General features: G+C 41.9%; 1 protein-coding gene across 1 annotated transcript; it reads right to left on the reverse strand.

The window, feature by feature from the left end:
- Window positions 1-5,054: 5,054 nt before the first annotated feature.
- On the reverse strand, window positions 5,055-11,664 carry UBFD1 (ubiquitin family domain containing 1; the record flags this gene model as incomplete). Its single annotated transcript, XM_009286629.1, has 6 exons — window positions 5,055-5,666; window positions 6,953-7,035; window positions 9,575-9,680; window positions 9,885-9,950; window positions 11,146-11,354; window positions 11,448-11,664. Coding segments are annotated over 6 exons (792 nt in total), but the record flags the coding sequence as incomplete, so codon positions are not given.
- Window position 11,665: the final 1 nt, after the last annotated feature.

The raw sequence follows: 11,665 nt of genomic DNA on the forward strand, positions 1-11,665 counted from the left end.
GCTCCATGAATATTATATTGCCCCTCGCAGTTAGGGCACACCTAGATATTAAACTGAAGGAGAACTTGCCCGTTTGTACACGTTAGGTGGACTATATATCAGATATTTTGAACTACCTCAGACTTTTTTTTTTTTTTAAATGGGTGGGGGGAGAGAAAGTTTCTAAAGCCAGTAGCAACACGAGCAGCGTGGGTTAAGCATTAAAAAGCCGAGTCTGCTGTAAGCCCCGATACAGCAGGCTGCTCCTGAGCACCTGCTTTTTGTGGGCCGTTACACAGAAGTGGGACTTCCAAAATCACAGCAAGCTGCCTACACGTGTAACTTAGAGTGAGCACGCCCAGCACGACAAGGACATCCGCAGTTTAAAACAAGATTAAACCCTGGTTTTGGACAGGGAGCTAGAGAATTGTCCTGTAATTCACAGCCTTTTCATACGAAGCGATACACGGCAGCAGTATACCCGAATCCCCACCCTGGGAGAAAGGCATCGATGGCATCAGACGTGACAAGGAGCACGGGTTCCCACGGATTTCTGCCTGCATTCGCCTTTCTACAAAGAAAATAACTACAAACCATTTGCTAACAGTTGTTCATGCGGTCGGAAGTAGCTTAGTACGTACAGAATGTTGAAACACTCAAACGCAGAAATACTTAATTATCAAACTTTAATTCATAAGACTAGTCTTACAGAATAAAACAATAGGATAACCAGTCAAGGTTACACTTAAAAAATCCAGCAGTGCAAATCTAAGACTAAATATTTGTCATCTCCCCCTCCCCTGAAATAGGCAATAGATTATTTAAAAATACCATAATACATGGTACTTACATATTCCATTTAAAATAAATCCGCAGTGGACACAAATATCTAAGACTTTTTTTTTTTTTAATATAAAACCAAAGAATTAATTGCTTGGAATATGGATAAGACATAATGAACTTCCATGAGCTACAGAAAGCGAATCCTTGGCTAGAAGGTAAAGTGGCCATATGTTTCATACAAGACTTGCTACAGCTCTCCTGGTCCCCTTCCTCCCTCCCCCCAGCGACGAGGACATTAATTAACAAAACAAGATGCTAACAACCTAATCCTAACAGGTGGCCGAAAGGCTGGAGTACAAAACTTAAAATGAAAACAGTTCCATTGGAAAAAATCAAGTTACAGAGGAAGAAAAAGTAAACAGAAGGAGGAAAGTTTGGAAACAAACCTTGCTCCGCCGGGTTGGCACAGCGAGCAACCGGGACGCAGAGCGGCGAGTGCGCACAGCGCGCCCGTGCCCGCAGAGCTGCGTCACCAGCGGTTGTAAGGGAACACTGCCATCGGGAAGGGGAGGGCACGGAACAGACCACCACCACAATACGGCACCTCGATAGCGTCACTGCAAGTGAACTGTTTCTCTTTGGCCCCTGAAGTATGAAGCAACGGATACGAGCGGCATCAAGTATAAAATTTAGCAGGTTGTGCGCCTGTGTTACCAGTTATAACATACTGCATGTTAACAGTTTCTTATCTAGTTCTTTGATTCAGGTCACTTTTTCTCTTCCATCACCATAACATCCTTAGTTTAGTTACACATTTCTCATCAGTGTCATTAATGGAAATTAATGATTTACTTTAATCTAAAACTCGGTATGAAAAACTTGCGAATAATACAAGATTTTCATGCAAGATACAGTCTCCGTTCAAACCCAAACAAGGTTTAGTCATATACTTTTGCATTCCTAATGCAATACTAACCCAGGAACCGTTTACGCTTGGGATGCACAACCGGAGAAGGAAGGAATGCTCAACTCAGGACAAGGAGAGGAGGAAGAAACCCACAGCGCTGGGCATGGAGAAGGGAAAGGGACGGCATACAGGTGAGCTGCAACACCCAACGCCGTCGAACAGCGTATGGAGAGCTCAGGGACTGCAGCAGGCCTCCTCCCCGACAGGACAGCGGCAAGGGCAGTGAGGAGGGGGACGCTGCCCGGGCGTTGGGAGCAGCCGCCAGCGCGGCGTGGGAAACACCGGCTTTGTTCTGTGGAAACCCACGTTTGCGTTACGGACGCTTTAATCCCCAGTTAGTAAATCCAGCAAAGCACTTAATACAACTTCATACCCCAGAATGTTCACGGGGAATTACACATATATACAACAGGGAATCAACCTCCTTTGAAAGGAGATGTTGAATTGTAATCTAACTGAAATAAACTTTTGCGCAAGAATCACCAGATATTACCATAAACTTCCTACGGAAGATTACATGTCAGATCTCAAAACAATCTTTAACAGCCAACTCAAAATACTGATTATATTTGCACTTTACTCACAACACTTGTGTCTTACGGAGGACTAATGGCCAAATTCCTCCACAGGACCATTTGTTAGGCTGAATCTGCCCCGGAGACGATCACAGATATCGGAGAGTAAAATCCAAAGTCAAGACAGAGGCTAGCAAACTGCTCCCCAGTTAGGCAAGCTGTGACACTATCCAACTAAAGAGATGGTGTTTTCTTAGATGTTAACGATCATTAGTTAATGTCAATAATTGCCTTGGGGGAAAAAAAAAAAAAATCAGTATATACCAGAAGATACAAAGGTCCACGTCATTCTGAAAGAGAAAGGATCTTAAAAGTGGTGCTGCTAAGTTCAGCTGGAATATTCATTTCAAAGAACTCCCAAGAAACCTACTATATTAAGCCAACAAACACCAATTAAAACATTTTATATAAGTATCACCTTCCTGTATTTTAATTAAAGCTTTGCACATAGAACAAAAAAGTGAATCAATTTCATTTTTCAAATCAAATTCAACTTGAACAGAAGCACCTAAATAGGATCACATTTTCTTAGTCTATAATATTTTCTTCTCCACGTTTAAAACTGCTTTGTAACCAACGTTTTTTATATTCAGTTTGAGATGATGGATTGTACCTGGCACAGGATGCAGCGTAATCGTGCCCTTGGGAAAGGAGCAGACAGGAATGTTAAACGCTGCCCCGTACCCCGTGCCCAGGGCGCCCTTCTTGCCTCGGCAGCGGTAGATCAGGTATCTGCCCTCCCTCAGCACTGGCAGCAGAGCGTACTCACCCGGGTCACTGCAACGAGCACAGAAGCCACAGGAACTCTGGGGAGGAGCTGGAACTAAGACACATGTCCTCTCAAGGAGCAAGCAAACGAAAGAATAGGAAAGGAAAACGGAATATGAACAGATGCACAGACAGGTCCAAGCAAGTCAAGTAGCAAGCGGGAGCCGATAATCACAGAACCAACCAGATAGCGAGTGCAAAGGTGACCCCAAGTGACAGAAAAAGCTCATGTCACCAATTTTCTTTATACTGTAGCGCGTACGCTTTCCACCAGGTACTGAATTTTAAATTTAAGACTTAACACCAGGATTGGCAATTAGAAAAGAAGTGTGATAGCTGCACTTAAGTTGTAATTTTCTCTCCAATTAGCTCACGCCAACTCCACTACCTGCACTCGCTTGCTCCGAGCGTCGGAAGGGGGCTGTTCTAGGGAGCTGACACAGCACTGGCGCAGGAAGAGCTCCTGTCTCAATGCATTTATGTCAAGACACACTGCTGGCGGCTTGTATACAGAAAGGAAATATCTCAAGCTACAAGAGTAACAAGCACATCACTAGTTTATATGTAGGATATGAAACACCTTTAAAATTCATATTGCATGAATGTTCTAACTGAAAATACGAAACAAAAGCTGCTTATGTTGCTATCAAGAGTCTACAGGTAAATACGTAATCTTAACACATACCATAAAGTGAACGCTTTTCCCAGTCTCTCAGATAAAATAAAATAAAAATAAAATAAATACTCATTTGGGAATTTGCACCTGCTGAGTTTCAACTGGGCTGTTTCAAGGAGAGTGAAAAATGGACATGGAATATATTAAGATCAGCTATTCCTAAAAGGCTGTCCTCCAGGAGTTTCACAAAGTGTTGAGCTACTTGCATTGAGCAGTATGAAGCCTACAGTGTTAAAAAAAGAACAGTGATCTGTTAGATGCGGGTTTGACACAGAGCGAGACTGATTCAGTCTGACTGCACAATACAATCTGTTAAGGGTGTGCACCTTTTCAGGACTGAAAGGTCCATTCAGAAAACCTGAGATAAACGGCACGTGAATTGCTGAGATGACACGCAGAACGTCACAAACCAAAGGCGAGGAGCATTATTTCAGACAGGACGAGATGCAAGAGCTTCCTGTACACTTGAGCAAGAGAAAAGCTGAAAGGCGATTTATATTTCAAAAGATCAGTTGCTGGATAGATATTCTAAATTTGGTACGATTCACTGAATAAGATCACTCTAAGTTTTCAAATCCAGGTCACAAGAGACTACTGCAGTTATTTAGGATGCAAAACGGCATCCGAGCTTCTCTCTCCCCCACTCCCCTCACCCCCAAACACGGCAGGAAGGTCTCTTTGGTTCACTCCCTTTGCAAGATCTGTGTCACTGCAAGATCTGTGTCACTGCTTCAACCCGCTCAAACAGGTTAAGTGTCATCGCAACAGCTGCAAAATGATTCTGGACTGTAACACGCATGATCAAGAAAATGCTCCGAAAAATGTAGCACCCTGGGGGCAGGAGGCAGAACGAGGTATGCAGGTGGGAGGGGAACAGCCAACGTGGCAAGAAAGGAGACATTAAGCAGCACTGGGCCATTGCGATTACAAAACATCCACAGTGGTATTCATCCACTCCAAACACGCCACACAGAGAACCAACCCAGAGCTTCTAGTATTGGGGGGAAAAAAAAAAGAAAAAGAAAAAAAAAAAGCACGGCATCTTTGGGTTAAAAAAAAAAGTTTTGCTACCAAAGAGTTAAACCTGAAAGAAAAGGGCCAGCAGAATATGGCTTACTAAACATCAATTTTGCATACTGTTTAAAGTTTATTTTTACAAAACTGTTTCTGAAATTCTCAGTCACAACCAAGTAACTAAATTAAGTCTAACGCTTGAAAAAAAAAAAAAAGCACGGCATCTTTGGGTTAAAAAAAAAAGTTTTGCTACCAAAGAGTTAAACCTGAAAGAAAAGGGCCAGCAGAATATGGCTTACTAAACATCAATTTTGCATACTGTTTAAAGTTTATTTTTACAAAACTGTTTCTGAAATTCTCAGTCACAACCAAGTAACTAAATTAAGTCTAACGCTTGTAACTGAAAGATTATGAAAATATTTGTTTTTGTTCAAACCATGTAAAAAATCCTCAATAATACATTGTAATATTTTCTTTTGAAAACTAAATTGGAAGATCAACTCTCAGCAGATTTAAGTGTATTACACACAATATTTTGTGAATTAAGATTTATTGATTTCCATTGTATTTGCTTTAAATATGGTTGAAGCTGACTGCAGAAAAGGGATGGTGAAATTTTTAAGTTAAAAGTAAACTAATGGTGAAAGAACATCACCTCTGGCTTCCATCAATGCCTCGTGTATCATATTTTATTAATAAGTTCCAGGACTATCACATCCAGGGATGTTGGAGGCCTCTCCCAGCAGTGTCCTTAGCTTTGTGTCATTTTCCTGTGCCAGAGGTGAGCGTGCTTTCAAAAATACTGCCACTTTCCCAGCACCGTGTCTTTGATTGCATCAACATATTGAGTTGGTACCCAATAGACCCAGTAGTAAGACGCTTCTGTTGGGCCCAGCTGAAATGCCTGCAAAGTTAAAAACGACAACATTTACAAATGGGAAACAGAACAGCTTACACCAGTGGACAGAAACAGCTTATCCACTACAAAAATCAAACCAGTCTGTTACACCTACTGCCTCCTTCAAACACTTGGTGCACGCTACATATATTTGGTCAGCAATTGGAAAAACCCCCCACATTCCTCAGAGAAACAAGAACTGCAAAGTACCAATCAAAACGATGAGCTCTTTCCTTGTACGATATCACAGCAGCAATGAAAACTCTTGGCCAGTTTCAAGAACATGAGGAAATTATTCTGGAAGACAGAATCTGAAGCGTAACTCAAAGTCTCTAAAGAAACGGCCAGAATGCACAGAGTTGAGAAGCCAAACAGGAACTAAATAAGACAATGACCATGTTTTCACAGTCATACAATTTCACAGAATTTTATATTTAGACATAATGTCCTATTCTCAACTTGCGTCAGTATAAATAGGAGAGGAGCACCATGGCATGCCAATAACCTCTATCCTTGCTTTAGGATAAGAGTTTATTGTAGCATATTCTGAAGAGGACATTTTCTTACATGGGTGATCAAAAAATCAAGTATTTGGACAAAGACTAGATCGGCGCCCTCCTGCAGACAATAATTTTTAAGGTATAACATTTCCCCTTTCTTCCCTTAAAGAAGGAAACAGACTTATATAAAGTAACTTACTTCAACATTAAAAGTTAGTTACTGTACTTTGGAAAGCAAGACCTCAAAAACCCCCATAGATTAAAAGAAACAGCCAAAAATTCAGTAGAATTAGCACAGCTCTCTTCTTAAATTTGTTACTTTTCTAGACCCAATACCAGTTTTTCAGAAAATTACATACGGGAAAAAAAAATTACAGCATCAAATCGCTATTGTTTTTTAACCTCCAGCAAGGCCTGTTGTTTATATAAATACAACAGAAACTGGAAATTAAACTAGATATAGGAAAATATCACTAACGTTAAGAAATCATGAGCTATATTGTGAGTATTTTTACTGTTTTAACACTGTCACAAGACAGAAGATATGAAATAACGCTTAAGCACTTAACGTTTGTGTGAAATCAGCCCAGATTTCCACAAAGTAGCAGATACTCAATATGCCACCCAAACTATTTACACTGTGACAGCAGACCATGTCCACGTTCCCGTCTTCCACAACACGAGGCTGGTGTTACTATCTGTCTCCAACTTGCTCCATTTTAAAAGCCTTACTTCTGTGTATTTGCATGAAGTAATTAGACTGGATATTATTAAAGTAGAGACATTACTCACCATCATGTGATAATCCTCATGTCCTTCAATAGGTTCACTCACCACATTTTTAATGGACCCCATGGGTAACTTTTCTGTTCTCTCTACATTAAAATTGATCAGAGTATTATTTCTGATATATGAGGAAGTAGTATTCCACATTGATTTCAAATACCACCTCCATTACTTCCAAAAGCTCCTCATGTCAGCAGTCTCCTCTTTGGGTGAACTTTGGATACCTGCTGCTGAGAAGCCCGTCTTCCACACTACCACATACCCCACAGCTGCTGGCACGCTCATGATTTAAAGGAACCCAGAACTGCATCACACCGTTCCTCGCATTTTATGTCTCTGCATCACATTAAGCACTTCAGTGTACCTGATTCGGGCCTAAATTGAGTGATGGGTAAACCCTGGCTTTATTTAATGCTTCCCCATAAGGGACTCCACTCGGACCAGCAGGGTTACTCGCCATAGTGAAAGCTGGTCCAGGTGTAAGAATATTCAGGACTAACTACCCAGGATTATACGAAGCTCTACAGAAACGACAAGGCTGAAAGCTGAACGAAGACAGGCTAACTAACTCTTCGAAAGCCTAATCCTGGTTTTACCCTGAGGCAGTGTTCAACTGTTACTATAAAAGGACAGGGAAGGAAATATTAATGAGTAAACAGGGAAAGAAACAAAAAGAGAAACTGGGAAGGAAAAAAAAAAAAGATGACTACAATTACACGACAGAGTAATGTCAGACAGCCAGAGGTAACCAACAAGAATGACAAAGTATATGGTTCATGGCAGACTTTTCCTGTCTCAGTTCTGTCCTCACTTCTTTCTGAAGACTTAACTCCAAATCCTTCCTTTCAGTTCCAGCTTTCAGTGTCAGCCTAAAATTATCTTCTTGGATACAAGACAGAGAAAACCATAAACACGCTACAAAGGAGAAACTGAACTATGAGTTCCTTAGATATACCTAACTAATTAGTGCAATCAAAAAAAAAAAAAAAAAGAAAGCACCTACCTAAAGAAGGCACACAGGGAGACAAACTTAGTGATGCAAAGACAAATATTCTCTACCTCAGTGCTGTAACTAAGCTGACTCCGAACTACCCCACTCGGATTCGTGACGTTCTTTCGTTGAGCAAAGTCTTACTTTGCACTCGTTTAGCATCCCACAAGTCAATTACTCTTCACAGTATCTCAGCAATAGACAAATCCATATTATCAATGCCTCTACAAAAATGACACAGAGCAACTGAGAAACATCTACCTATACCAAACCTCAGACTACCAAAACGTACAAAGTGACCTGTGAAGCACAGGGAGGCTGAGTGGGAGAAGCACTTTCAACTTTCCAGGACTAGCAACTGGAAAAACTCTGTTAACACCCAGTCGGTTTTATTCTAGCCCTTACGTGCTGGCATCCGCCATGAATTTCTCAGAGCAGGACGGAGTTTTTCCCAACAACAGCCAGCAAGTACAACCATCCCCTAGAGGAAGCAAGCTGCTGCTAATTTTGGGAAGTAGGGAAACAGGTTACATGAAAGACAGATGACTACAAGAAGAATCAAATTTCACAGCTTAAGAAACACTGATCTAGAACACAAATACTAAACGTGAACTCGTCTAGAAGGTGAAGGAAGAGGATTAATTACCTAAATACTAAGCATGTATTTAGAACACATTATCAGTAACAAAAAGATCTGGCTGCCCAACCTATAGAGGTAAAAAAAACCCCAATGTCTCACTCCATCACTTAGCCCAGGAGAAAAATCGCTGCAACTGGTACCAATAGAGGTTTTAAAGCCAGAAAAATCTTCACAGTCAAGTCTGTCCTACAAAGGAAAGGTCAAAAACTTCTGAGATTTCTGCTTACTTTGGAAATAACGTAGCAGCTGGAGGTGCCATCCAAAGCTAGTATTACCATCCAATTAGGTTACTTTACTGGGACAGTGAGCAAGCACTTCTATTCCTCTTGCTCATCACTATAATATTGCCCCATCCTGGCCAAACTAAAGGAGCCCAGCTTCCTTTGGAGGCAGGGGGTTATCTGAGACGTCCTCAGCCATGCACGTTATCACCACAGCACTTTCAGCTCCTCCTGGCACCACTCAGGATGGTAAACTGATTCCTCTGCACAGCAACACATGCCATAGTTTCTGCAGTTGTACATCACTGAAACAAGACACCCAACTAATTTTGGTTGAAAGGACAGAGAATGACAGAGATGCCAGCACTCCTAGTTTTAATGCCGGTCCTAAGATTCCCTTTCGAGTCTTAGCCAAGTCACTGAGCCTCTATGTGATGCTGGCATCAAACCAGTGTTTATAAAGTGCTTTTGAGATATGCTAGAAATGCCAAGTATTGTAATTTACATTTGGAGCTATGAATAGCAGATCGGAACATTAGTCTACCGGCACAACCGATCTCAAGGTTTTCAAGAACAGAAGTAAAACATCAAGTAATATTCAATGATCTGGGAGAATGGCATTTGAGAAGAGGAAGAAAAATTTAGTTTTGAAGTATTGCAATACCAACATTATTCCCTAAACACAATTTAGCCACACCAGAAGCCATTGCTAGGTCACACAATTCACTTATAGCCCAATTACCAATTATTCATCTCAGAGTTTTAGAGTTGCTCACCTTTTGTACCAATCCATAGCTGGTCTTGCTCAAGTTTAAAGGTCAATCTTACTTTCCCCCCTGACTTGTTGTACATGCCAGATAACGGCACTGTTGGCAGGCGCTCCTACAAAGAGACAACACAGTAAGGTGAAGGACTTTAAGAGGAAAAGCTATATTCTCTTAACATTTTAAGCATAAGGACAAGCCATCTTTCCAGTTTTCTACTACGATAGCAAGGAACGATTGAACCAGCAAAGAAAGGTCTCAAAACACAAAAACCACCTCTCTCTCCTGACTGTGACAATTTTTCAAGTACTTATCTACTTACCTGAACACCTTTAACAGAAGGCATCACATCATCAGGTTTTCCTTTATCCAATACTTTTCTGTGTTGCTACAACATAGAAACTGAAATTAGAATTTACAGGAACGCAACAGAGCTTTTCAGTTTACTTCCAGCTGCACCCTTGACCATATCCCAGTAGCACGAAGAGACAGTTAAGGACTATTCACAGTCATTTATCACGCAGGAAACGGTTAATTTTCAAAGTTAACCGAGCACTTTCCATGACAGTCTAAAGAAATCATACAAATTAATAAAACCCCAATATAATGCAAGGGTAACATCCCTTCTAGAATATACATAAATATGTGTCTATAAAAAATTAAAGAATCCTGAGTCCCACTTTAATATCGTACATGCTGAATCACATAGTTGGCATTTGGCAAGACAGTTTTAACAGTCAAGTGTTATATCCAGTGAATGTCAGAAAACCCTCCACATTTGACAGTGCAACATACCACAGCACAGCAACAAACCAGAACAGATAAGAGCAGTAGTAACTAAGAAAACCATGCTCACAGCTTGTAAGTTGCTGAGTACCTTTAAGCAATGACGGAACTTACAGTGAACGTGAACTATGATAAATTAATAGAAAAACAAAAGCATGTTTCATAAAGGTTGCAGTTCAATGATGCACTATTTAATTTTTAACCAAATTTTGAGGAAGGTATGGGGCCGGTAATACCTTGAGCCGAAAATCCTTTATCAGCCCCACAACACTGCAGCACCGCCACCAAACCAAGCCTCACTGCACTGTACCTCACTCCCTATTCGGAGGCAGCACTTCAAGATGCGAGAGGAGGAACATCCATGTTCCCTTCAGCGCTGGGACAGCTGAAGGAACTGCTCTCTCGGTGTTCATTTTAAAGACAGTTTTTGGAGATCAAATTCTTTTATGCCAATGAAAATCAGTTAGGTTTTTTTGATATAATTAATTTAGACTGCATTTGAGCTAACAACCATGAAATATTTCTGTTGTTTACCATTTCTTGTCTGAAATGCTAGGCTGCACCTAGCACCAGCACAAGTGGTGTCTTGCAAAGCCCCAGCCTCCACTAGGCTAAGCGTTTTTCTGCTGCCGGAACTCCTCTGCACAGAGCCCTTCTTCTACCGCTTAGCTGTGAGAAAAGAAACCCCAGCCTGCTTTGAGGAGGAGCAGGACCCAAAAGCGACTGCAGAGCACTACAAGAGAACCGCGTAAATCCTACAGCTCCCCCACGCCAGGAATTATTGAGACATCGATAACCTTTTGTCTGCAAAGCGGCTCCTTTTTATTTTCTTCAGCTTTGACCTCCTGTTGAGCAGCTTCTTTGGGTGTATTTACTGCTAAGACGTCATTGATAGTAGAGCCAACCACCATTATTTTTGCTCCGTTTGTTACTTTGATTTCCCGCAACGTTTTCTCCTCTGGTAGAAGTCCCTTGAACATAACTTTCTGCATAGCAGGTGGAAGGCCTAAGAGGCAAGAATAACGATTAGGAGACCGCCGGGCAGCGGCGCGGGGAGGCGCGGGCTGAGGCGGGAGAGGCGGCGGCAGCCCCGACAGACCTGTGAGCGAGTGGATCTTCTGCTTCAGCTCGGCCCCCGTGCTGTCCAGGCAAAACTTCACATCGTACTTGTTCTTGTTCCAGATAACCTTTAGCTCCACCAGCTCCTTCCCGCTCTCCGCGTCGCCGCCGTTGCTGACAGACGCCTGCGGGGGATCCCGGCGCCCCTCGCCCTCCGGAGACCTCCCCGCCGCCGGCGAGCCGCCCTCTCCGCCGCAG

The sequence above is a fragment of the Aptenodytes forsteri genome, unplaced genomic scaffold, assembly GCF_000699145.1.
Source record: "Aptenodytes forsteri isolate BGI_AS27 unplaced genomic scaffold, ASM69914v1 Scaffold55, whole genome shotgun sequence".
NCBI lineage: Eukaryota > Metazoa > Chordata > Aves > Sphenisciformes > Spheniscidae > Aptenodytes > Aptenodytes forsteri.